Source organism: Oncorhynchus tshawytscha, linkage group LG16, assembly GCF_018296145.1.
Source record: "Oncorhynchus tshawytscha isolate Ot180627B linkage group LG16, Otsh_v2.0, whole genome shotgun sequence".
Classification (NCBI taxonomy): domain Eukaryota; kingdom Metazoa; phylum Chordata; class Actinopteri; order Salmoniformes; family Salmonidae; genus Oncorhynchus; species Oncorhynchus tshawytscha.
In genome coordinates, this window is record NC_056444.1 from 24,603,693 (window position 1) to 24,631,518 (window position 27,826).

The 27,826-nt window shown below is 39.9% G+C and overlaps 1 protein-coding gene across 4 annotated transcripts in view; it reads right to left on the bottom strand.

The window, feature by feature from the left end:
- Window positions 1–27,826, bottom strand: part of LOC112215547 (phospholipid phosphatase-related protein type 5) — a 103,300-nt gene that overhangs the window by 24,633 nt on the left and 50,841 nt on the right. For all 4 annotated transcript variants that reach the window (XM_024374650.2, XM_024374648.2, XM_024374651.2 and 1 more), the window contains 2 exons: window positions 24,680–24,812; window positions 6,139–6,389 (listed from right to left, as the gene is read on the bottom strand). In XM_024374650.2, the coding sequence (XP_024230418.1) occupies window positions 6,139–6,389; window positions 24,680–24,812 (384 nt within the window). The remainder of the gene's footprint in view (window positions 1–6,138; window positions 6,390–24,679; window positions 24,813–27,826) is intronic.

Genomic DNA, 27,826 nt, shown 5'->3' on the forward strand with positions numbered 1-27,826 from the left:
ACTACAGTAAGACCAAAATAATCCTTACAAAATAAAATAATAAAAACCTTAGTGTAATAACAGTTTGAGTAAGTAATACTGAAGTCCACAATTATCAGTTTCTATTTAGGTTTATGTCGCCCATTCATTGTCAGTTAGAGACACAGCAGGACCCAAAAGCATAGTCAATGCTCTAGCTCTCCCTTGCGCTGGTCTGGAGCAATGAAGTGGTACCGTTCTGAACCACAAATTACCTCTAAGTCCCACGGTGTAAGCTCACAATTTTTAAAGGAGGAACCACTGTAAATGACAGAGTTAAAAGAAGGAAACCTGTACAGAATGCAAATATTCCAAAACATGCATCATGTTTCAAATAAGGCACTAAAGTAATACTGCAGAAAATACAAAGCGTTATGTTTGGGGCAAATCCAACACAACACATCACTGAGTAACACTTTTCATATTTTCAAGCATGGTGGTGGCTGCATCATGTTATGGGTAAGATTGTCATTGACAAGGACTAAGGAGTTTTTTAGGATAAAAATAAATGGAATAGAGCTAAGCACAGGCAAAATCCTAGAGGAAAACTTGATTCAGTATGCTTTCCGACAGACACTGGGAGACAAATTCACCTTTCAGCAGGACTACCTAAAACACAAGGCCAAATACACACTGGAGTTTCTTACCAAGAAGCCATTGAATGTTCCTCAGTGGCCTAGTTACAATTTTGACATAAATCGTCTTGAAAATCTATGGCAAGACTCAAAAATGGCTGTCTAGTTATGATCAACAACCAACTTCACACATCTTTAAGAATAAAAAAAGATAACGATATATGTGTGTTTTATTTTGTATTAAAAAATATATGTTTGACTTTTTATTCCACTTTGACATTACACAGTATTTTGTGTAATGGATTTCATTTTCATTTTTTTGTCAAATAAATGAAAATTAAATCCATTTTAATCCCATTTTGTAATGTTCTGAAGGTACTGTATGCCTTAAGATGATCTAACCCATCACAGATAAGAAAATCTGACAGAGTTTGATCTGGGAAGTGTATTCCCCTGTAGCTGTAGTCTGCAGTGAAGTTAGGATTCCTTATGAAAGACACTGCCATCAGATTGTGGTCCTCTGAACAGGACTCATATTTACATGTCTCAGTGTATGAGTGCTGATCTAGGATCACTTTTCCCTTTAATGTCCTACTCCAGTCTTTCTCATAGCCAAATAATTCATAGCCAAGATTTTTTTTTTATATATCAATATGTTTGTTTTGATCTTCTGTCATGTTATATATATATTAACCATCCCACATGAAATACTACAGTTTACTATAGAATACTACAATACTACAGTATTCTGTAGTAAACTTTAATATACTGAAGAATCCTATAGAATAATACTACACACTGAAGTATTCCTTGATCATGTGTAGTTGTTACTACAGAATGTTGTAGTATACTGTAGAATACTATAGTAAATACTACAGTTTTATCTGCAAAAACTCTGAAATAAATAGTAATGTCCACAAAAATACTACAGTCTGCAGAAACATTACACGTTTTTAGCTATAGTAAATACTACAGTATTTAATGTGCTTATACCTTGTCCATTCCCCTATCCCATATCCCAATTTTTGCCACCTATAAGTGAGGAACTTATATCCCATGTATAGACCATATCTTGTGTTCCCTACAGGTTATAGATTTGCAGACTGAAGCTGTTTCTGAAAAGGCACCTTATTCCCAATATAGTACACTACTTTTTACCAGGGCATTCCTGTGCTAATTACTGTAATTCACCCTCAAATCATTCAACTAGCAGCACTTTCCAGAGTGAGTAGGGGGAATCAGCAGGATCATCTTTAAATAAAGAAACAGGCTTTGTCTGCTAGCATTCAGTGAAGGATATTATTTTAAGCGGAATTTGATCAACCAGCCAAACATTGTGTCCAAGTCTGATATTCGTAGCAATTTTTTTTTAAAGAAATCCAAGAAACAGTCAACACTGTTCCAGTGTGTTTGTGCATGTTAGTGAGTGTGTGTGTGCACGTGTGTGTGTTAGGACGAGTGCTTTCTGCTTTCTGGCTTCTATGTGTGGGCTTATTGGAGCTGATGAACAGAATCTAATTCTCTGCAGCATGCTGTGTCTGCCTTCCTGCACATCTGCATTCCAAATGCAGGTAGTCAAGGGTGATGATGTCACTACTACCACAGGCTAGTCAGGTGAGTATACAGTCACCTCCAAAATGATTGGCACTCTTGATAAAGATTTTTTTTAAATAATAATAATAATAATAATACAAATAACTAGCTATATTGTAAGCTAAAAAAAATATAGAAATAATATTATTTTATACTTATACAATTGCTCAGAAAAATATATTTTGTTTAACAAGTAATAAATAAAAATCTCAAAAAGATAGGTGTCAAAATTACAATGCTTTGTGGACCCTCCCCTTGCGAGGATAACGGCACTCAGCCTTTTTCTATAACGTTTTATGAGATTGGAGAACACATTGGGAAGGATCTTAGACCATTCCTGATGATATGTATTGGCCATTGAGAGGCTTTGAAGCCACCGGTCGGCCATTTTGGCACTCTCCAATAGCAGCAGTCCTCTATGGGAATGAATATAATTCTACAGTATTTCAACTAAATTTTTCAAGAACAAAATTACATCTATTTAAGTATTTTGTTATTGTAGCGTGGACAATAACATGTTTTTATTTATTTATTTATTTACCTTTATTTAACCAGGTAGGCAAGTTGAGAACAAGTTCACATTTACAATTGCGACCTGGCCAAGATAAAGCAAAGCAGTTCGACAGATACAACGACACAGAGTTACACATGGAGTAAAACAAACATACAGTCAATAATACAGTATAAACAAGTCTATATACAATGTGAGAAAATGAGGTGAGAAGGGAGGTAAAGGCAAAAAAGGCCATGGTGGCAAAGTAAATACAATATAGCAAGTAAAACACTGGAATGGTAGTTTTGCAATGGAAGAATGTGCAAAGTACAAATAAAAATAATGGGGTGCAAAGGAGCAAAATAAATAAATAAATTAAAATTAAATACAGTTGGGAAAGAGGTAGTTGTTTGGGCTAAATTATAGGTGGGCTATGTACAGGTGCAGTAATCTGTGAGCTGCTCTGACAGTTGGTGCTTAAAGCTAGTGAGGGAGATAAGTGTTTCCAGTTTCAGAGATTTTTGTAGTTCGTTCCAGTCATTGGCAGCAGAGAACTGGAAGGAGAGGCGGCCAAAGAAAGAATTGGTTTTGGGGGTGACTAGAGAGATATACCTGCTGGAGCGTGTGCTACAGGTGGGAGATGCTATGGTGACCAGCGAGCTGAGATAAGGGGGACTTTACCTAGCAGGGTCTTGTAGATGACATGGAGCCAGTGGGTTTGGCGACGAGTATGAAGCGAGGGCCAGCCAACGAGAGCGTACAGGTCGCAATGGTGGGTAGTATATGGGGCTTTGGTGACAAAACGGATTGCACTGTGATAGACTGCATCCAATTTGTTGAATAGGGTATTGGAGGCTATTTTGTAAATGACATCGCCAAAGTCGAGGATTGGTAGGATGGTCAGTTTTACAAGGGTATGTTTGGCAGAATGAGTGAAGGATGCTTTGTTGCGAAATAGGAAGCCAATTCTAGATTTAACTTTGGATTGGAGATGTTTGATATGGGTCTGGAAGGAGAGTTTACAGTCTAACCAGACACCTAAGTATTTGTAGTTGTCCACATATTCTAAGTCAGAGCCGTCCAGAGTAGTGATGTTGGACAGGCGGGTAGGTGCAGGTAGCGATCGGTTGAAGAGCATGCATTTAGTTTTACTTGTATTTAAGAGCAATTGGAGGCCACGGAAGGAGAGTTGTATGGCATTGAAGCTTGCCTGGAGGGTTGTTAACACAGTGTCCAAAGAAGGGCCGGAAGTATACAGAATGGTGTCGTCTGCGTAGAGGTGGATCAGAGACTCACCAGCAGCAAGAGCGACCTCATTGATGTATACAGAGAAGAGAGTCGGTCCAAGAATTGAACCCTGTGGCACCCCCATAGAGACTGCCAGAGGTCCGAACAGCAGACCCTCCGATTTGACACACTGAACTCTATCAGAGAAGTAGTTGGTGAACCAGGCGAGGCAATCATTTGGGAAACCAAGGCTGTCGAGTCTGCCAATGAGGATGTGGTGATTGACAGAGTTGAAAGCCTTGGCCAGATCAATGAATACGGCTGCACAGTAATGTTTCTTATCGATGGCGGTTAAGATGTCGTTTAGGACCTTGAGCGTGGCTGAGGTGCACCCATTGACCAGCTCTGAAACCAGATTGCATAGCAGAGAAGGTATGGTGAGATTCGAAATGGTCGGTAATCTGTTTGTTGACTTGGCTTTCGAAGACCTTAGAAAGGCGCGGTAGGATAGATATAGGTCTGTAGCAGTTTGGGTCAAGAGTGTCCCCCCCTTTGAAGAGGGGGATGACCGCAGCTGCTTTGGATGGATGTGGATGTGTTGTTGCCTGCCTTCACCGCATGGGGGCGGCCCGTCAGGTAGCCCAGGATCCAGTTGCAAAAGGAGGTGTTCAGTCCCAGGGTCATGAGCTGAGTTGTCGTAATAGTTTCGGACGCTACAGACATTTATGTGAGAAGACCGATTTTTGGGATGTCTCGTGGTCTGACAACCACCACTCTAGCTCTGCCACCGTTCACCACAGATGCGGAAGGGCATTATCAGTAGATGCGGTGGATTGAGATGCAGCCCATGCTAAAAAACATATCACTGGTGTAAACAATTTCAAATTGTCCTGATTTTAGTTGATAAAGTCATCCCAAATGTAATCAGCTGTTTTTAAGAATGTCACTGTAATCCTAATTTTAAGAAAATGTCATCCAGGCTGATTACAGTTACTTCATTTTTGTAAGCGGATCACTGTCACGCCCTGACCTTAGTTCCTTTTTATGTCTCTATTTTGGTTTGGTCGAGGCGTGAGTTGGGGTGGGCATTCTATGTTGTTTATCTATTACTTCGCTCCTATGGCCTATTTATTGCCTACCTCCTCGCTCCATTTGAACACACTGTATATAGACAATTTTTTTCTATTGTGTTATTGACTGTACGCCTGTTTATTCCATGTGTAACTATGTGTTGTTTGTGTCACACTGCTTTGCTTTATCTTGGCCAGGTCGCAGTTGTAAATGAGAACTTGTTCTCAACTAGCCTACCTGGTTAAATAAAGGTGAAATAAAAAATTTATTAAAAAATAACATAAAAAACATGATCCCTGTTAAATGTAATCCATTACTACCCAACCCTGAGCATATAATATAGCTCGGTATTAGTATTATTTATTTTATATAGTCTTTTTTGCTCCATCTTTATCAAGGGTGGCAATCATTTTGGAGGTGACTGTACATACTCCTCCAGCAGAACTCAGAGACTAGGAGAAATCCATCTATACGCATATCAGCAGCCAGAAAAAAAGACAGAACTGTTCAGAGACTTGGAGATGTCCATTTTTATGCAAATCTACCAGCCAGATAAAAAGCAAAGCTTCAGACCAAAACAATATAGAGAAAGTTGTTCTACATACTGTGTGGGTGATGGAACAAATTTGATTGAAAAAAGTGAAATATCAAATGTGAAATCGTCAAACAATTGCATCTTACCAGCAGACACTCTTCGACCAATGAAAGGCTGCGACTCGAAACCAGAGTCCAAAACGAAAAACAAAATTTTGAGACATGACAGCCTAGACCAATCTGGCAAGAATTAATGACCAGATTATACAGGTTTAGAGACTACCAGGATATTTTTTGCAGTGTTCTTCGCATCTAGTCTGACTCATAGCCATCAAAGAACACCAGTCCACCCAAGACCGGCATCTATTGGGCCTACTCACTAAATCCACTTCAATCATTAAGATGTTCAAAAGCCTGTCCCTCACAGAATCTTGGAATTACCCTTTCACGCCTAGATGTCCCAGCGATGTCTATACAGTTCTGAAAGCCTACTTTGTATTCATATGTATTACTACTATATAATCCTAATATGTATTCCATAGTTATTACATGGAGCTAGTGAGGAGTTGTAACAGGGACTCACTCACTCTCTCAACATGTATCTTTGGTACATAGGTTCCTACTCACCGCAAGATAGAGAGCTGCGTAGACGCTGAGAGCAGCCTCTTTGGAGGGGAAGGTTTTACGTGCACGCAGGATATCCTCCTGGTTCCCGGTGCAGGCCTCTTGGTGGCTGATGTAGCGGAGGGCGTGCTGGCAGCCCAGGGCCGTGAAGTTGGGCTTACACACCGTCAGGAAGTGGGGGGACAGGTTGCCCGTCACCACCTGGCCCGCGTTTACAAAGATGTCCACAGTGAACAGCCCGAACGTGTACACTCCTGGAGAGAGAGCGAGATATACCTGTTAGGGGCTGAACATGTACACTCCTGGAGAGAGAGAGAGAGATACCTGTTAGAGGCTGAAAATGTACACTGCTGGAGAGAGAGAGACACCTGTTAGATGCTTAACGTGTACACTCCTAGAGAGAGGGGGCCTAGATTCTGGTTATCAGTTATCATACTGTGTGGATAGATTGATGAAGTCTGCACAGGAAAGGAGGTCTAAAAGGACACTCATCACACATTATTGAACTCACACTGAAAGGCAGAAAGATATACACTACCGTTCAAAAGTTTGGGGTCACTTAGAAATGTCCTTGTTTTTGAAAGAAAAGGCATTTTTTCCCCCCTGAGTTTTAATGGAGACGCCTCTTCACTGTTGACGTTGAGACTGGTGTTTTGCGGGTACTATTTAATGAAGCTGCCAGTTGAGGACTTGTGAGGTGGCTGTTTCTCAAACTAGACACTCTAATGTACTTGTCCTCTTGCTCAGTTGTGCACCGGGGCCTCCCACTCCTCTTTCTATTCTAGTTAGAGCCAGTTTGCGCTGTTCTGTGAAGGGAGTAGTACACAGCGTTGTACGAGATCTTCAGTTTCTTGGCATTTTCTCACATGGAATAGCCTTCATTTCTTAGAATAAGAATAGACTGAAGAGTTTCAGAAAAAGTCCTTTGTTTCTGGCCATTTTGAGCCTTTAATCGAACCCACAAATGCTGATGCTCCAGATACTCAACTAGTTTGAAGGCCAGTTTTATTGCTTCTTTAATCAGGACAACAGTTTTCAGCTGTGCTACCATAATTTTAAAATGATTTTCTAATGATCAATTAGCCTTTTAAAATTATAAACTTGGATTAGCTAACACAACGTGCCATTGGAACACAGGAGTAATGGTTGCTGATAATGGGCATCTGTACGCCTATGTAGATATTCCATAAAAAATCTGCCGTTTCCAGCTACAAAAGTAATCTATAACATTAACAATGTCTACACATTGTCTGTATTTCAGATACATGTTATGTTACTTTAATGGACAAAAAATGTGCTTTTCTTTCAAAAACAAGGACATTTCTAAGTGACCCCAAACTTTTGAACGGTGGTGTATATAAATATATATACATAAATATATATATATATATATAGAGAGAGAGAGAGAGAGAGCGAGCGAGCGATAACAATGGGTAATGTGCCCTCAGAGCGTAGAGTTTGCACTAATGAAAAATACAAGTACTCATCTGAGAGAAAGAGACAACGAGAGAGAGGCACAGAGACACAGAGACAGATGTATCTTCAAACAGAGGGGGGTAACACGTGAGGAAGAGTGAGAAATAGCTTTCCCCACACTCAATCAGTAATGAAACACTGTTTTACCTGTGGAGAGAGATATTTAAATAAAAGGAGACACAGATGGTTAAATAACATGCTGTAATGAAAGTGACCTTTCTTATATTTTGAGACACCCCTGCGTGATTCCAAATGTTGTAAATATTACATTATGTCTGAAAGTAGGAGTAGAAATTACTAGTCTCTTCTCACAGATGCAAATTCCTAGCACGCTAGCAACAACCCTGTGTGCCAAACATAAGCAAACCGACATTCTCCTCACGACAGAGCTTTGTTCCTAGAATTGTGTGAGGACGCATAAAGCAGTGTGATGCTCAAACACACAGGAGTAACATCAGATCCCTTAATAAAACGATATCCTCAAAGCACATCTCCCAGCTGAACCTACCAACACACACAACACACACACACACACACACACACACAAACACACACACACAACGGAAATGTGTCACAGAGCCAAAAGACATGTGGAGACTCCACTGCCCATGAGAGGAGAGCCTTATAGCTCTGTCTTTCACTTAAAATCTCCACAAACAAGCCCTCGCTAGACACACAGTCAGAGACAAAGCCGGCAGGAGGACGCACTATTTGCTGGAGCAACAATGGGGAGCTTTTGCAATCACTGTCAAGACTCTGTGTTTCTGCATCTTAATGTGTCTTTCAGTTTTGAAACCCACTTAGCTGGAAGAGCAGAGAGGCAAGTCTTCGTTATTGTTGAGAGTGTCATTCTGTTTTTTCTCTGTCATATTCCAGTCACCTCAGTCTCTTCTTCTTTACTCTTTCTTAAAGGGAATGAGGGAGCTGAGATGAGAGGAGGGGGTGACAGAAGATGCTGACAGACACATTTATACTTCAATCAGATGTAGTGTTTCAACAGTGACTCACTAGATGAGCATTTGGCAGAGGATTTTAGAAGACATTAGCCTGACATTGTCCCACTTAGCAGCAAAAAATAAGCAGGGTTGACTGTCCATGGAAATGGCTACGTTTGGCGTTTGGTTTAATGACAGAAATACGTAGCTAGCGAAACTAATTCCTTAGCTGGCACTGTAGACGGGGTGGAAATCGTACTCTTATTAAGCAGATAAATGAAATTCAATTTGCACAGTTCAATAAAAAAGCAAAAACGTCAAAGGCTTTATCTTTTCAGTGTCATTGATCCCATTTCTTGTCATCAGTGTGTGTGTGGTCGGTGGGAGGTGAATAGGAAGGCTGGGTGGGTAAAGGCTGTGTAGCCTTGAAAACTTTCATGCTGACTGAGGTTTCACTGCATCAGACTGCAGCAATAGGACAGGCTCTGGAATTAGATCAAAGGTGCAGGTGCAATGGCTCACTGACTGTCTCACAAGGCATAAGCACGCACACACACACTCACGCACGCACGCACGCACACACACACACACGTACACTATTGTTCAAAAGTTTGGGATCACTTAGAAATGTCCTTGTTTTTGAAAGAAAAGCACATTTTTTGTCCATTCAAATAACATCAAATTGATCAGAAATACAGTGTAGACATTGTTAATGTTGTAAATGACTATTGTAGCTGGAAACAGCAGATTTTTTATGGTATAACTATATAGGCGTCCAGAGGCCCATTATCAGCAACCATCACTGCTGTGTTCCAACGGCATGTTGTGTTAGATAATCCAAGTTTATCATTTTAAAAGGCTAATTGATCATTAGAAAACACTTTTGCAATTATGTTAGCACAGCTGAAAACTGTTGTCCTGATTAAAGAAGCAATAAAACTGGCCAACTTTAGACGAGTTGAGTATCTGGAGCATCAGCATGTGTGGGTTCTATTACACGCTCAAAATGGCCCGAAACAAAGGACTTTCTTCTGAAACTCGTAAGTCTAATCTTGTTCTGAGAAATTAAGGCTATTCCATGCGAGAAATTGCCAAGAAACTGAAGAATGCTGTGTACTACTCTCTTCACAGAACAGCACAAACTGGCTCTAACCAGAATAGAAAGAGTGGGAGGCCCCGGTGCATAACTGAGCAAGAGGACAAGTACATTAGGTGCGGCAGGTAGCCTAGTGGTTAGAGCGTTGGACTAGTAACCGCAAGGTTGCAAGATTGAATCCCTGAGCCGACAAGGTAAAAATCTGTCGTTCAGCCCCTGAACAAGGCAGTTAACCCCCTGTTCCAAGGCCGTCATTGAAAATAAGAATTTGTTCTTAACTGAGTTGCCTAGTAAAATAAGAAACCAATTTTTATTTTTTATTTTTTTTAGAGTGTCTAGTTTGAGAAACAGATACCTCACAAGAACTCAACTGACAGCTTCATTAAATAGTACACGCAAAATACCAGTCTCAACGTCAACAGTGAAGAGGCGACTCCAGGATGCTGGCCTTCTAGAATGAGTTGCAAAGAAAAAGCCATATCTCAGACTGGCCAATAAAAATAAACGATTAAGATGGGCAAAATAACAAAGATACTGGACAGAGGAACTCTGCCTAGAAGACCAGTCGCCTCTTCACTGTTGATGTTAAGACTGGTGTTTTGCGGGTACTATTTAATGAAGCTGCCAGTTGAGGACTTGTTAGGAATTATTCAGAGACTGACTGTTTAAAGATGATTATATAGAGCTTGGCTGTGATATAAACCTGCACAGGCTCTAAAGACCACTATTGCCTACCCCTGGAGACCGTTAGTAGTATAGAAATATTTATTGGGATCCACAAGGCAGCGGCTACTCTTCCTGGGGTCCAAATAGGAAACAAAACAACAAATAAAACACATAATATACTGTTTTTTTTAATCACTTTGGTACTATTTCCACAAGTATGTGGTAAAATGTCACAACTCTTAATACAAAACTCAAAACACATTTTCAATTGACTAGGTACAACACACAAAATCACACTTTTTCACTAAACTAATCAGCATTTCATCTAGAAATAACTTTAATATAAAGTAGTTGCCTTTCACTGATTCTCTTCTCATTAAATACATTTGACCATCACTTAATCCAATTGCACTTAATGGTTAATCACTTAACCGTTTGGTAAACCTATAGATTTTAAACTGGTTTGTCTACTATATACAGATGATTTTGAGAACTAAAGAAATAAAAGGTGTGTTTGTAAAGTATAAACATCTAAATGACATGTATGATACATGATAACCATACATAATGAATACTAATTTTTGCTAACTGATTTCACTTTGTGGTAACCACAATTGGTCACCATATAAAAGGGGTGTGTGAACACCTGCCATTTCTTTCAACATGGAGCAGATAGACAGCAAGGGAGAGGAAGAAATCAAAGAACTCGTGGACAAGGGGCCTGTCACAAAGGTGGGCATAGGCCCCGTCAAAGAGGTCAAAGAAGAGGCCATGGGCCTCGTCAAAGAGGTCAAAGAGGAGGCCATGGGCCTCGTCAAAGAGGTGGGCATGGGCCCATCAAAGAGGTCAAAGAGGTGGGCATGGTCCCCGTCAAAGAGGTGGGCATGGGCCCTGTCAAAGAGGTCAAAGAGGTGGGCATGGGCCCCGTCAAAGAGGTGGGCATGGTCCCTGTCAAAGTGGTGGGCATGGGCCCCGTCAAAGAGTTCAAAGAGGTGGGCTTGGGTCCCGTCAAACAGGTGGACATCAGAGTGAGGGGGGCAGATGGCAGGGAACTGTTGTGTCTAATGAAGTCCGGGCCATCATCGTTGACCATGTGGTAAACAGAGGCCTTACCATGGCAGAGGCTGCCAGATCACCCCAATCTGAAAAGATCAACTGTCAATTCGATCATGATAATATTGACAGTATACTCTGTTCTACCCTCAGAATTGACAGAAGACCACATGGTGATGGCCGTGGCATGTGCTGTCCGACCAGCAGGAGTGAGCAGTGGTGCAATGGTGAGGGCCAGGAATGACATATGGCTGTCCAAAACAAAGCAGGCTATTGAGGAGAACGATGACATCTTTGCCAATGTGGCTTCCATCAGCCTACCAACAATCACCCACCTTTTGAAGAGACACCTGGTGCCTTTTGAGAGAAACAGCGACCAGGTGAAACAACTGCAGGCCGAGTATGTTCAGGTACAGCACTTTATACTGTATTACTGTTACTATTTGATGCATATGCTACTTTTGTACTATCACAAGTATATAAAAACTTTAATATAAGATTTACATAAGTATTCAGACCATTTTTCTCAGTACATTGTTGAAGCACCTTTGGCAGCGATTACAGCCTCAAGTTAAAAATCCTACAATGTGATTTTCTGGATTTTTTTTTCTAATTTTGTCTGTCATAGTTGAAGTGTATCTATGATGAAAATTACAGGCCTCTCTCATCTTTTTAAGTGTGAGAACTTGCACAATTGGTGGCTGACTAAATACTTTTTTGCCCCAATGTATATATAAATACATGTTTAATAATATATTTTCCTGTATTATTTCCCGCACACCCTACCACCCCACCCCTAATTGGAGTAAACTAATAAACAATAACACTTAGGCTTCTACTTCCAGCTTATACATACTATATACATTTTACGGACACAACTATTTTACAATAGTTATATTTTGTTTGTTTTCAGACCTGGCCTTCCTCTATTTCTGATGTCCATCCAGTTTGATTTATATTTTCCATATATTTTTAACTGTGCTATTTCACAAAAGTTGTGAACCTATATACATTTTAAAGACACAGTATATTTTACATTTGTTATCTTGTTGTTATTAGTCCCACCCTTCAGCTCCATTCAACCCCTCCTGTTTATCTCTTAACCATCCATAATAGATTTCTATTTGCCATATATTTTTCAACCATGCTGTGTTGCTTCACAAAAGTTCTGAACCTTTCTATTCTCATAGTTTATACAGATTGTAAATTAAAGAAAACATTTTTCGATAAAAGTATTATTATATTATTGATCGATTGACTATGACTTTTCAAATCACCCAGTATTCCTATCTGTAGCGTTAGCTCCAGGTAAATGTTGTATTTCTTCAGCCATTCCTGGACCTGTGACCAAAAACAAGCTACAGTGCCTTGCGAAAGTATTCGGCCCCCTTGAACTTTGCAACCTTTTGCCACATTTCAGGCTTCAAACATAAAGATATAAAACTGTATGTTTTTGTGAAGAATCAACAACAAGTGGGACACAATCATGAAGTGGAACGACATTTATTGGATATTTCAAACTTTTTTAACAAATCAAAAACTGAAAAATTGGGCGTGCAAAATTATTCAGCCCCTTTCAGTGCAGCAAACTCTCTCCAGAAGTTCAGTGAGGATCTCTGAATGATCCAATGTTGACCTAAATGACTAATGATGATAAATACAATCCACCTGTGTGTAATCAAGTCTCCGTATAAATGCACCTGCACTGTGATAGTCTCAGAGGTCCGTTAAAAGCGCAGAGAGCATCATGAAGAACAAGGAACACACCAGGCAGGTCCGAGATACTGTTGTGAAGAAGTTTAAAGCCGGATTTGGATACAAAAAGATTTCCCAAGCTTTACACATCCCAAGGAGCACTGTGCAAGCGATAATATTGAAATGGAAGGAGTATCAGACCACTGCAAATCTACCAAGACCTGGCCATCCCTCTAAACGTTCAGCTCATACAAGGAGAAGACTGATCAGAGATGTAGCCAAGAGGCCCATGATCACTCTGGATGAACTGCAGAGATCTACAGCTGAGGTGGGAGACTCTGTCCATAGGACAACAATCAGTCGTATATTGCACAAATCTGGCCTTTATGGAAGAGTGGCAAGAAGAAAGCCATTTCTTAAAGATATCCATAAAAAGTGTTGTTTAAAGTTTGCCACAAGCCACCTGGGAGACACACCAAACATGTGGAAGAAGGTGCTCTGGTCAGATGAAACCAAAATGGAACTTTTTGGCAACAATGCAAAACGTTATGTTTGGCGTAAAAGCAACACAGCTCATCACCCTGAACACACCATCACCACTGTCAAACATGGTGGTGGCAGCATCATGGTTTGGGCCTGCTTTTCTTCAGCAGGGACAGGGAAGATGGTTAAAATTGATGGGAAGATGGATGGAGCCAAATACAGGACCATTCTGGAAGAAAACCTGATGGAGTCTGCAAAAGACCTGAGACTGGGACGGAGATTTGTCTTCCAACAAGACAATGATCCAAAACATAAAGCAAAATCTACAATGGAATGGTTCAAAAATAAACATATCCAGGTGTTAGAATGGCCAAGTCAAAGTCCAGACCTGAATCCAATCGAGAATCTGTGGAAAGAACTGAAAACTGCTGTTCACAAATGCTCTCCATCCAACCTCACTGAGCTCGAGCTGTTTTGCAAGCAGGAATGGGAAAAAAATTCAGTCTCTCGATGTGCAAAACTGATAGAGACATACCCCAAGCGACTTACAGCTGTAATCGCAGCAAAAGGTGGCGCTACAAAGTATTAATTTAAGGGGCTGAATAATTTTGCACGCCCAATTTTTCAGTTTTTGATTTGTTAAAAAAGTTTGAAATATCAAATAAATGTCTTTCCACTTCATGATTGTGTCCCACTTGTTGTTGATTCTTCACAAAAAATACAGTTTTATATCTTTATGTTTGAAGCCTGAAATGTGGCAAAAGGTCGCAAAGTTCAAGGGGGCCGAATACTTTCGCAAGGCACTGTACATATGGACAGTACCAAAAAAAATTGGTTGCAAGAATTTAGTATAACAATTTAAATTGAAAAATTCTAAGTTTTGAATCTGGCATCATTTTGTGTGTCAATTCATAAACCATGTGTCATGGAATTGGTACATCGAAAATCTATTCTCAACTATTTTGCAATCTATATGGCACTGCTGTCAATTATTTGGTCCTTAAATGAAACTGGTATATATTTTTATGTAGCACAATTTCCTTTAATGCAATTTAGGTCTTTAAGACAGACAAGTTCCTTACTTTTTCCCCCTTCCACTTGCCTCTCATTTTTGCGGTAATGCTGCAATTAGTTGGTTGCAATTTTGGGTAGAGCAGACATTTTCATATTTGAATTAGGTGCAAGTGTGACATAACTCCACCAGTCCTATTTATGATATAATTTACAAAGATTTGTAAGGGATTTCCTCCTCTTCTTCCGAAGAGGAGAGGCGAAAAGGATCAGAGGACCAATATGCGGCGTGGTAAGTGTCCATGTTTCTTTTAATATGTAAACTTACACATGAACAACTGATACAACAAAACAAGAAACGTGTGAAACCCTAAACAGCCCTATCTGGTGCAAACACAAAGACAGGAACAATCACCCACAAACACACAGTGAAACCCAGGCTACCTAAGTATGATTCTCAATCAGAGACAACTAATGACACCTGCCTCTGATTGAGAACCATACTAGGCCGAAACATAGAAAACCCCAAATCATAGAAAATCAAACATAGACTGCCCACCCAACTCACGCCCTGACCATACTAACTAAATACAAAACACAGGAAATAAAGGTCAGAACGTGACAAGATTAAACTTTATTTATTTTTTATTATGTTTGAGTTTAACCACAATATTTGTTATATTATTTATTATGTCTTTTCTGGTGGATTAAACTGAAATTGCAACCAACTTTCTATGGCTTCTTTAAAAATAACGATATTTTGGAGATAATTTAATTTTCAAATAACCGAAAGTGAGCGATTGTAATCTGAAAAAGGCCATTCTTGAACATGACATTCTCACTAATTTGCTAGAGAACCAGTTCGGATTTAAGTATAACATTTGTATGATTGACGCCTTTAATGAGAGGTCTAATGCTTAAATATTTAATCATTTCTGCCATCCGAATTCATATTCATTACATAAATAGGCCCTTTTAATTTTGTCTGCCTTGCCATTCCAAATAAAATATAATATTTTTGCTCATGTAATTTAAGGTCGCTAGGTATAGGCAAAACTATAAGCAAATAGGTCAACTGTGATATAACTAAAGAGTTAATCAGTGTTTTTTCTACAAATAGAGAGGTATTTTTCTTCCCATGGTAGCAAAATCTTATCAATTTTTGCTAACTTTCTATTAAAATGTATTGGAGTGAAATCATTTCTTTCTTTTGGGACATGTATACCGAATATGTCCACATCCCCATCAGATAATTTTATTGGTAAACTACACGGTAATGTAAAATTTGTATTTTTAGAGAATCCAATACGTAATATAGTACACTTATCATAATGTGGTTTTAATGCAGAGAGGTTAGAAAAAGTATCTAGATCCTCTACGAGGCTGTGGAGGGATTCTAATTGTGGTTTTAAAAGAAAACATCAATCATCTGCGCACAATGACACCTTTGTTTTTAAGCCATGGATTTCTAATCCCTTAATGTTATTATTGGATCTGATTTTAACAGCTAACATTTTGATGGCAATAATAAATATATATGCCGATAGTGGACAACCTTGTTTTACTCCTCTTGACAGTTTAAAACTTTCTGATATGTAGCCATTATTTATTATGTTACACCTAGGGTTATTATACATAACTTTAACCAGTTTTATAAGAGATTCCCCAAAATTGAAATATTCCAGGAATGTATATGTATAAACTCGTCATACTTTATCAAAGGCCTTTTTCAAAGTCATATTTGAATACCAGGCCTGGTTTCCCAGAACTTTCAGTGTTTTATTGTTTACACTTGTCTTATATTATGTCTAATGTACATTATGTCCATGTAAAAAAACTGCCTGATTAGGATGAATAATATCCAACAATAACTTTTTAATTCTATGCGCTAAGCATTTACCTAGACTTTTTGCATCACAACACTGAAGTGTAAGAAGCCTCCAATTTTTTTATGGATTGGATCTTTATATTTACCACTTGGATCCTGTTTCAGTAATAATGAAATCAGATCTTCTTGTTGAGTGTCCGATAATATTCCATTTATATAGGAGTGGTTAAAACATGCTAATAACAGTCCTCTAAGTATTTCAAAAAAAAGTTTGGTATACCTCCACTGGTATGCAATCCAGTCCTGGATTTTTCCCTGACTTAAAGGCTTTAATTGCATCAAGAATTTCCTCCTGTGTAATTTGACCTTCACATGAGTCTTTCTGTACCGATGTTAATTTTATATTATGATTGTATGAAAAAATGCATACAATCAGCTATGGTTAGTGGAGATAGAGGAGACAGAAACAAAAACATATGCTTAAAGTACTTTACTTCCTCTTTCAACATATCGTTTGGTGAATCATGGGTGACTTCATCATTTGTAACAAGTTTCAGTAAATTATTTTTGGTAGCATTTCTATGTTGAAGATTAAAAAAGAATGTGGTGCATTTTTCCCCATATTCCATCCAGTTCGCTTGATTTTTTAAATAATATATTACACTGGATCTTTCTTGAATAAGTTCCTCCATTTATTTTTGTTTTTTTCTCTAACTTACTCTGAGCCTCTGTGGTACAGTTTTTATTGCTATCTATCTGTACTGTTAGTCCTTGCATTTCCTTTGTTAATATGGACTCTTTTGTCCTAAATTGCTTTTGGTTTAGATGAGTACTGATTGCATGGCCTCTAAAGGCACATTTAAAAGTGTGCCATACAATAATGGGATCTGCTATACCTATGTCATGTCGGAAAAAGTCAGATATAATTTCTTCTGTCCTAGTTAAAAATAACTTATCATCCAGTAGGCTTAGATTACATTTCCAATATCCTTGCCCACGTGGAAATTCTGTAAGAGAAATATGTATGCCAATTATGTGATGGTCAGACCACATTCTGTCCCCTACCAACACTCTTTTTTAAAACTTTTGGTGCCAGAGAGAATGACGTAAGAAAGTAATCAAGCTGGATTGAGCCTCCACCATGTACAGTGGGACAAAAAGGTATTTAGTCAGCCACCAATTGTGCAAGTTCTCCCACTTAAAAAGATGAGAGAGGCCTGTAATTATCATCATAGCTACACTTCAACTATGACAGACAAAATGAGAAAAAAATCCAGAAAATCACATTGTAGGATTGTTAATGAATTTATTTGCAAATTATGGTGGAAAATAAGTATTTGGTCAATAACAAAAAGTTTATCTCAATACTTTGTTATATACCCTTTGTTGGCAATGACAGAGGTCAAACGTTTTCTGTAAGTCTTCACAAGGTTTTCACACACTGTTGCTGGTATTTTTGCCCTTTCCTCCATGCAGATCTCCTCTAGAGCAGTGATGTTTTGGGGCTGTTGCTGGGGAACACAGACTTTCAACTCCCTACAAAGATTTTCTATGGGGTTGAGATCTGGAGACTCCAGGACCTTGAAATGCTTTTTACGAAGTCACTCCTTCGTTGCCCAGGCTGTGTGTGTTTGGTATCATTGTCATGCTGAAAGACCCAGCCATGTTTCATTTTCAATGCCCTTGCTGATGGAAGGAGGTTTTCACTCAAAATCTCACGATACATGGCCCCATTCATTATTTCCTTTACACGGATCAGTCGTCCTAGTCCCTTTGCAGAAAAACAGCCCCAAAGCACGATGTTTCCACAACCATGATTCACAGTAGGTATGGTGTTCTTTGGATGCAACTCAGCATTCTTTGTCCTCCAAACACGACGAGTTGAGTTTTTACCAAAACGTTATATTTTGGTTTCATCTGACCATATGACATTCTCTCAATCTTCTTCTGGATCATCCAAATGCTCTCTAGCAAACTTCAGACGGGCCTGGACATGTACTGGCTTAAGCAGGGGGACACTTCTGGGCACTGCAAGATTTGAGTCCCTGGCGGCCTAGTGTGTTACTGATTGTAGGCTTTGTTACTTTGGTCCCAGCTCTCTGCAGGTCATTCACTAGGTCCCCTCGTGTGGTTCTGGGATTTTTGCTCACCGTTCTTGTGATCATTTTGACCCCACGGCGTGAGATCTTGCGTGGAGCCCCAGATCGAGGTAGATTATCAGTGGTCTTGTATGTCTTCCATTTCCTAATAATTGCTCCACAGTTGATTTCTTCAAACCAAGCTGCTTACTTATTGCAGATTCAGTCTTCCCAGCCTGGTGCAGGTCTACAATTTTGTTTCTGGTGTCCTTTGTCAGCTCTTTGGTCTTGGCCATAGTGGAGTTTGGAGTGTGACTGTTTGAGGTTGTGGACAGGTGTCTTTTATACTGACAGGTGCCAGTAATACAGGTAACGAGGTGCCAGGTGCCAGTAATACAGGTAACGAGTGGAGGACAGAGGAGCCTCTTAAAGAAGAAGTTACAGGTCTGTGAGAGCCAGAAATCTTGCTTGTTTGTAGGTGACCAAATACTTATTTTCCACCATAATTTGCAAATAAATTCATTAAAAATCCTACAATGTGATTTTTTTCTTATTTTGTCTGTCATAGTTGAAGTGTACCTATGATGAAAATTACAGGCCCCTCTCATCTTTTTAAGTGGGAAAACTTGCACAATTGGTGGCTGACTAAATACTTTTTTGCCCCACTGTAGCTATAACATGATTTTTGCATTGCTACTATGTAAACCTCCAATTTTCCCCATTATTCTACCTGCTAAAACCCCTCCCTATCCCGCGTTGGGCTGTCATCCCAGTGACCGGCAGACCACCCCCATATACAAACTGCTTATCTTAACTTCCATAAATAACAACAAATATTTGTAATAGTGTAGGTAGTTTCAATCCCTTTCCCCCACAAACAGCCATAAACTCAGATGCTCAACAGTATCCCAGAGCCCAAATCAAGAAAGGCCTTGATTTACGAATGCATATACAGTTGCAGCTGTATGAGAAGGCATGCAAAATTGAACAAAAATTGGGAGATTTTATGAAAATTGTCAGGTCCCCTGAAACACACGTGGTCCCCCATTGTGACCATATTCCCAAGCATCTCTGAGCAGTCAGACCTTTGATGATTTTGTGCCACGAGGGCCACAATAACATGCCCCCTCTCAGAATGTCAGAGTGTGACCCCCTCCCCATGGGTTACTGCAGCTAGTGTTGCCAGCACTGCCTAGGTGGGGGCACCCCACCAGAATCCCCACCGGCTAGATACAAGGTCGTCAAGGTTCTCATTGGCAGTTTTGAGAATTTCCTTGTATATTATGCTCTCCCATCAGGGGGCTTTGGCTTCACAGGGCCAACCCTGCCAGGCAGGCTCAGAATCTTGATGGGGCAGTGCTGCTTTAGTTGGTCTCTGACCACATTCATCTTTCTCATTTGGCTGCGTATAGGCTACTTACAGTTGGCCCATAAGACAGATAAGGACTTCTCCTTAGTGTAGGGGTCTCTCAGGTGGGTGTCCATAGTACTGTATTGGGTTGGGGACCATTCCATCATGATAGGACAGTAAATAAATAGATATTAACATTTTATTTTAAAATGTATATTCCATATCTGCACAAAACTGAGCTCTCTCTCATAACCCCTGCTCACAAACACACATGGGCTCTGGGATTTGCAACCCCTATCATTTTTCACTCACTTAACGCCACACTTTTCCAAACACAAAAAACACACCCCGCCTTCCATCACAATAAATGCGCACATACCCACATACTCTGCCTTCTATGTCCTCTGTGTTTTATCTCCTCCATGTTGATTGAGTACTTTTGTGTCCCAGTTCCTTATATTTGAAGATGTATTATTTAGTTAATTATCTTTTCTTCTTATGCTGTCTTATCAATTTATAAAATACTATAAATGGAAAGTCTAAAACAAATGATTTTCCAACATTATCTATCTGGAATGGTATAGTGCAGTTGTAGTTTATTTCCTTAACAATTGTTTTATTTTATTGCTTTTCTACATATATTTTTTATTACAATCCCTACCATGGATAGTATTGGGTGTTCCATTATTTGACTCCTCTATGGGAACTTTGTAATATTTGAATAGCCATGGGTAGTCTTTGTGTCTCGGAACATTTGGTTATGAATATACAGTTTATCGACTCCGAGAGCTACACGTTTCCCTTTGAATCTATTTTCCTTGAAGATTGGATACAGAACTTTGTGCAGTTCTGCAATTTCCTTCGGGAACTGATCATTCAAGCCTATTTCCGTGCAAGTCTTTTATCCAGGTTTTTAACCATTATTTTATCTTTAAAGAAAGCAAATTTGCCAACGATTGGGCATTCATATCTCTGCCCTCCCTAACCTGAAACGGTGTACACGTTCGAGTTTGATTTTGTCGACAGCTTCGCGTGGGATCTGAAAGCGCTGTAAGGAGGAACTCCCTAACTACACCCTCAGAAAGTTCTCCTTCTTTCTCTTGGATACCAGTAAGTACCACTTTTTCTCTCATGGATCTAGTCTTTATGTCAAGTAAGGCTTCTCTCAGAAAGAAGTTCTCCTTTTTAAGTTCATTAACATCAGTTTCAATCTTATTGACTGTCCCTTTTACTGTAGCTTGTTTGTATCTTTCTCCAATGTCGCAGCTTTTTCATCACTCATCTCGAGGCTTGCCTTCAACTCCTTTATATCCTTACTGACTAATTCAAGTATGCCCAGTTTGTCATTTATCGATTTTAACAGATCGGTTTCCACCCTTACCATTCCCGGTGGTGAAAAGATTAAAACGTCTGTGTCTGTCGAAGAGTTGCGTTTTCTTTTCGGGATTGGTTCTTTTTTTTAAGTCTCCGTCCTGTTTGGGTGTTGCTTGTTTTCGTAATATTTGTCGATACACTTCTCTATCCTTATGATTTGTTTTGTTATCCAGATTGAAGGTTATAACCCATCAGTTTGTGAAGTGCTAATATTTAGTCTAACTTACCGATATTGAATATTTCGTTTTTATCTTGAGGTGATCTACACTGCTGTGTTCAGTCCGCCATCTTTTTCCCCCCAAACATAATTTGCTTCTTCTTGCATTGTTTGCTATTGGACTGGTAGTTAAAATGACTAATTTGAAAATATATAATTATTTTGTTTGGTGATTAAACCAATGTTCTCATTACATTTCACAATAAACATATACTTTGAATCAACGGTTGTGTGGTGAGAGATGTTTACGATCCAAATGACTGCACAATGACAGGTTTTGAAGGAAAGTGTGACCAGTTTGGAGTTCTGTACTAAGAGTTGTGAAAATGTATCACATGTTCCTGCTCGCACAAGCCAAGGCTCGTGCAAGGCCACCCACCTACATGATACAACACATAATAGAGTGTAAATGACAAAATATATCAAAATGGCTGTCTCTTCACAGTCCCTTTGTGTTGTTAGCTGTTTTTTGAATCAGGTTTTTAGCTTGGGTTACCTGGGCTGGCAAAGAGTTCCATATATTCATGGCTCTATTTAAAACTGTGCGACTCCCAGCCTGTGTTCTGGTCCTGGGGCCTGTGAAGAGATAATTTCCTGCATGTCTTGTGTGGTACAGATGAGTGTCTGAACTGTGTGCCAACTGCTTGAACATCAACACCTCGCACAAAGACCAATAGTGATGCAGTGAGAAATAATACGTTGGATTTCTCCAAACAGAAGTGGCTTATTTGTGAAGTCATTATATGCACTACAAAGTCTTCCTTTGTGTAACAGTATGTCTTAAGGAGTTCGCTAACAAGTGCACATCAACGCTCCGCTTTGAGCCTTCAAAACCTGGTGAGACAACAACAGCAGTGTCTCTCCAGGCTGCCTTTCATCTCGCTGGGCATTTATACTCCTAACAACCCTCCATCTAGCTTCCAATAGAAGGGTGCACTCTAAATAGCTTATCCTTTCACAATCAAGGTTCATGAGAGGGTGGAGAAATGCAAAGTGCAAAGTTCACCACTCAAATAAGGTGAAAAAGTAAGATTAAGAGTTAAGAACGAGCTTGTTGTCATGACCTTCGGGCATGTTCAAAATGGATTTTCCCACAGAGCATTGCAAAGTGAGTCATTATCATTGGAACTCTAAATAAAACAGAGAGATGGGATGGAAGACGGCAGGTCGTGAGATGACTAGTGAGATGACTCGCACACACACATACACACACGCACCCACACACACACCTGTGTTTCTCATATCTCTATAATATGAACTGACTAAACAAATCATGGACAGGGTAGAGATGAGAAAAGAGACAGAATCTAAGAGCAGTCAATCAGAAAGAAATCTTCCACAGCACGATAGCTGATAGTACATGAGATAAAACAATGTTATATTTCTGTGATACAGTACCTCTATCTTACATTTGTAAGTACATGTAATCTCTTTGTAAAACATGCACTGGGCTGGAGAAGTGCACCATCATGCTCTGCAGACAGGTGTCTTTGACCTGTGTTGACATTATCACCTTCCCACTGCAGTCTGCCAGGGAGGCTTAGATGAAAGTCGTATCCCTATCTGATCCAAAATGATAATGTCTTTAAAACATCTGACACGAATCCCTTGCTCTAGGTACCTCAGTCATCCATACCTCTACAGCAGGTGGCTGTGGTAGCTACTGCTGGCTACTGGGGCAGACATAATCTGCAGAACTAATTGTTACACCAACATAACACTAAAGGGCTATTGTCGGACAGTCTAACAAAAGCAAAGTTGGCCGGTTAGACTGAGTTATCCATTTAACATCCTATATGATATTTACAGTTAACATCGGAAGTTTACATACACCTTAGCCAAATACATTCAAACTCAGTTTTTCACAATTCCTGACATTTAATCCTAGTAAATACCCTGTCTTAGGTCAATTAGGATCACCACTTTATTTTAAGAATGTAGTAGAGAGAGTGATTTATTTCAGCTTATATTTCTTTCATCACATTCCCAGTGGGTCTGAAGTTTACCTACACTCAATTAGTATTTGGTAGCTTTTCCTTTAAATGGTTTAACTCAAGACTGATGTCTTGAGATGTTGCTTCAATATATCCACATAATTTTCCTTCCATGTGATGCCATCTATTTTGTGAAGTGCACCAGTCCCTCCTGCAGCAAAGCACCTCCACAACATGATGCTTCCACCCCCGTGCTTCACGGTTGGGATGGTTTTCTTTGGCTTTTCTTTGGCTTGCAAGCCAAACCATTTTTATGGCGGTTTTGGAGCAGTGGCTTCTTCCTTGCTGAGCGGCCTTTCAGATTAGGTCGGTATAGGACTCGTTTTACTGTGGATATATATACTTTGTACCTGTTTCCTCCAACATCTTCACAAGGTCCTTTGCTGTTGTTCTGGGATTGATTTGCACTTTTCGCACCAAAGTACGTTCATCTCTAGGAGACAGAACTCGTCTCCCTCCTGAGCGGTTTGATGGCTGCGTGGTCCCATGGTGTTTATACTTGCTTGTACAGATGAACATGGTACCTTCAGGCATTTGGAAATTGCTCCCAAGGATGAATCAGACTTGTGGAGGTCTACAATCTTTTTTTCTGAGGTCTTGGCTTATTGATTTTGACTTTCCCATGATGTCAAACAAAGAGGCACTGAGTTTGACGGTAGGCCTTGAAATACATCCACAGGTACACCTCCAATTAACTCAAATGATGTCAATTAGCCTGTCAGAAGCTTCTAAAGCCATGACATAATTTTCTGGAATTTTCCAAGCTGTTTAAAGGCACAGTCGGCTTAGTGTATGTAAACTTCTGAGCTACTGGAATTGTGATACAGTGAATGATAAGTTAAATAATCTGTCTGTAAACAATTGTTGGAAAAATGACTTGTGTCATGCACAAAGTAGCCGGGGGCAAACTACCTGCCCTCCAGGACACCTACACCACCCGATGCTACAGGAAGGCCATAAAGATCATCAAGGACATCAACCACCCGAGCCACTGCCTGTTCACCCCGCTGTCATCCAGAAGGAGAGGTCAGTACAGGTGCATCAAAGCTGGGACCGAGAGACTGAAAAACAGCTTCTATCTCAAGGCCATCAGACTGTTAAACAGCCACCACTAACATTGAGTGGCTACTGCCAACACACTGTCAATGACACTGACTCTACTCCAGCCACTTTAATCATGGGAATCATGGGAACTTTTATCCGAAGTACAACCTTGTCATTGCACAATTGCCAACTGAACCACAAAGTTGGCTAATGTTTCGATAATATTTACTCTGTATGACGTACCCAGAAAGCGAAAGGTCCTGCGCACCAGAGGGTTGAGGTAGCAGCAGTCTCCTGTCAGCATGGTCTTCTCCTGACTGTCCAGCTCTTTGGACGAGTATTGTATCAAGAACAGGACGGTCTCTGAGATCATGATCTAGAAAAGAAAGGGGAACAGATAAGACAAAAAGATGATAAACAAATGTGTATATTCTTCTAAGTGTTGAATCATGAATCAAATATGGTTTAGTCGGTAAATCCATCCATACTGTAACTCCCAACACACACACGCACAGACGCACATACAAACACAACAAAACAGCATCATAATCTCTCTGAGAGACTATGTACACTTCTCAATGGCTGACATCTGCAAGGCACCAGTGGTATTAACAGAAAACATATTGAAGGAGAGGAGGGCTCTACTTAAGGCACTTCTAGTTACTGAGAGATGAGAACACACTTGTTTGTGTTCGTCTGTGTATGTGCTTGGGCGTGATTGCATGCACGTGTCTTGATGTGTCTGTGTGTTCGTGTGCTCGTGTGTGCGTGAGTGCATGTGAGTGTGTTTGTGTGTGTGGTCATTGGGGTTAAAAGGTGAGCAGAAGGTGAATTCCTATTTAAAGCCAGAGCTTGACACAGTACACTTGATTATCAACAGAATTACAACCCAGTGGGTGTTGTCAGTTATACAAAATACCCCTAATTCAACACTGATGATCTAGAGTGGGTGTAATAATATGATTCCAACACTGTTAAAAACAAAAACAAATGATAGCATGTATGTTTCATTGGTGGAATTTACAGTATGGCTTAAAGGCATAAAGATAATTCCTGTCGATGCCTGGTTCTTCAATCCATGGGTTGGGATGAGAGGTTATTCTAAAAAAGTGATATCCTTGAGCTGTTAACATTTACAGAGGAGTAAAACTGTATAATTATAATCACATTTGCAGTTGCCATTGGTGACAGACGGTGAGGAGGGGGAGAGCAGAGAGAGAGAGAGAGAGGGAGAGAAGAGGAAGCCAGAGAGAGAGAGAAGAGGAAAAAAGAAAGAGAGAAGAGGAAGAGAGAGAGAGAGCGAAGAGGAGGAAGAGAGAGAGAGAGAGAGAGAGAGAAAGAAAGAGAGAAGAGGAAGAGAGCGAAGAGGAGGGAGAGAGAGAGAGATATAGAGATCTAAACTCATTAAATACTGTAGATGGTAGGGATATGCATCTTTCCCTTTCAAGATGATTTGATACGTATCTAGGTGCATGGGCTCCAATAGGATACAGGAAAGATACGTTTTAGTTTGAAACGATTTGGTGCAATTCCATTTGATTAGAGAGCAAATCGATGCGATTTGGTTCAATGCGATACGATACTATTTGAGGCATTAAGATTTGTTGCATAAACACATACATTTTTCATTCTAAATTCAAATCTACTACTGATGGAGCTCATGAGCTTGGCCTCTCTGAGCTGGATCTGATGTATGATGTATGTCTATGGTATAATTAGGCACCTGAGCTGAGCCATAAGAGAAAATGGGCATCTACCACCCCATTATCTGATTGGGGGGAGGGGGGGGGGGCAATGTTTGCTTTTTGTCCACCCACTTTTGATCTGAAATCACCCACTAATACATTTCACATTTTTGCAGATTAAAACTGTTTGAGCTAGTACTCTACCAATATTTGTCAGTGACATTGCTAATGAATATCTAGCACAACTTTGGATTTCACCCCCATCTCAAAATTTAGAGTACAGTCGTGGCCAAAAGTTTTGAGAATGACACAAATGTTAATTTTCACCAAGTCTGCCGCAATTTGCATATACTCCAGAATGTTATGAAGAGTGATCAGATGAATTGCAATTAATTGCAAAGTTCCTCTTTGCCATGCAAATTAACTGAATCCCCAAAAATGCATGTCCACTGCATTTCAGCCCTGCCACAAAAAGACCAGCTGACATCATGTCAGTGATTCTCCTGTTAACACAGGTGTGAGTGTTGACGAGGACAAGGCTGGAGATCACTCTGTCATGATGATTGAGTTTGAATAACAGACTGGAAGCTTCAAAAGGAGGGTGGTGCTTGGAATAATTGTTCTTCCTCTGTTAACTATGGTTACCTGCAAGGAAACACGTGCCATCATCATTGCTTTGCACAAAATGGGCTTCATGGGCAAGGATATTGCTGTCAGTAAGATTGCACCTAAATCAACCATTTATCGGATCATCAAGCACTTCAGCGAGAGTGGTTCAATTGTTGTGAAAAAAGCTTCACGGCACCCAAGAAAGTCCAGCAAGCGCCAGGAACGTCTCCTAAATTTGATTCAGCTGCGGGGTCGGGACACCTGTACAGAGCTTGCTCAGGAATGGCAGCAGGCAGGTGTGAGTGCATCTGGCCTGGTGGCCTGGTGTCAAGAATGGCAGCAAAGAAGCCACTTCTCTCCAGGAAAAACATCAGGGACAGACTGATATTCTTCAAAAGGTACAGGGATTGGACTGCTGAGGACTGGGGTAAAGTCATTTTCTCTGATGAATCCCCTTTCCGATTGTTTGGGGCATCTGTAAAAAAGCTTGTCCGGAGAAGACAAGGTGAGCGCTACCATCAGTCCTGTGTCATGCCAACAGTAAAGCATCCTGAGACCATTCATGTGTGGGGTTGCTTCTCAGCCAAGGTTGTGGGCTCACTCACAATTTTGACTAAGAATCAGCAGGTATAGCCAGATTATATTTGTGTCTTGCAGGTTTCTTTGGCTAATAAAAGCACAATTTTCAACAGTACATCTGATATTGATAACCTAGCAAATTACATTGTATGTCAATCAACAAATAACTAACTAACTATTTTAACCTTACTGTTACGAACCAGCTCGTAACAAAGAGGGAGACAAAGAGATAATGAAATTACAAACATTTTTATTAAATAAAGTCAACTATATTTCTTTCCCAAGATGGAATAGCAGTCAGACGTCCTTTGTCCTCGTCTTGTCATGTCCCGTGTATATATATATATATATATATTTACATCTTTTCTTCACATATCTTTTATAAATATATATTTTTTTAAATCTCAACTTCAAAACACTCTCCTGCAACCCGCCTCACCAATTTAAAAAAAAAAAGTATTACTCACCTCAAATCTGAAATCCACAATAGAAGCTAGCCAGAAGCTAGCCAGAAGCT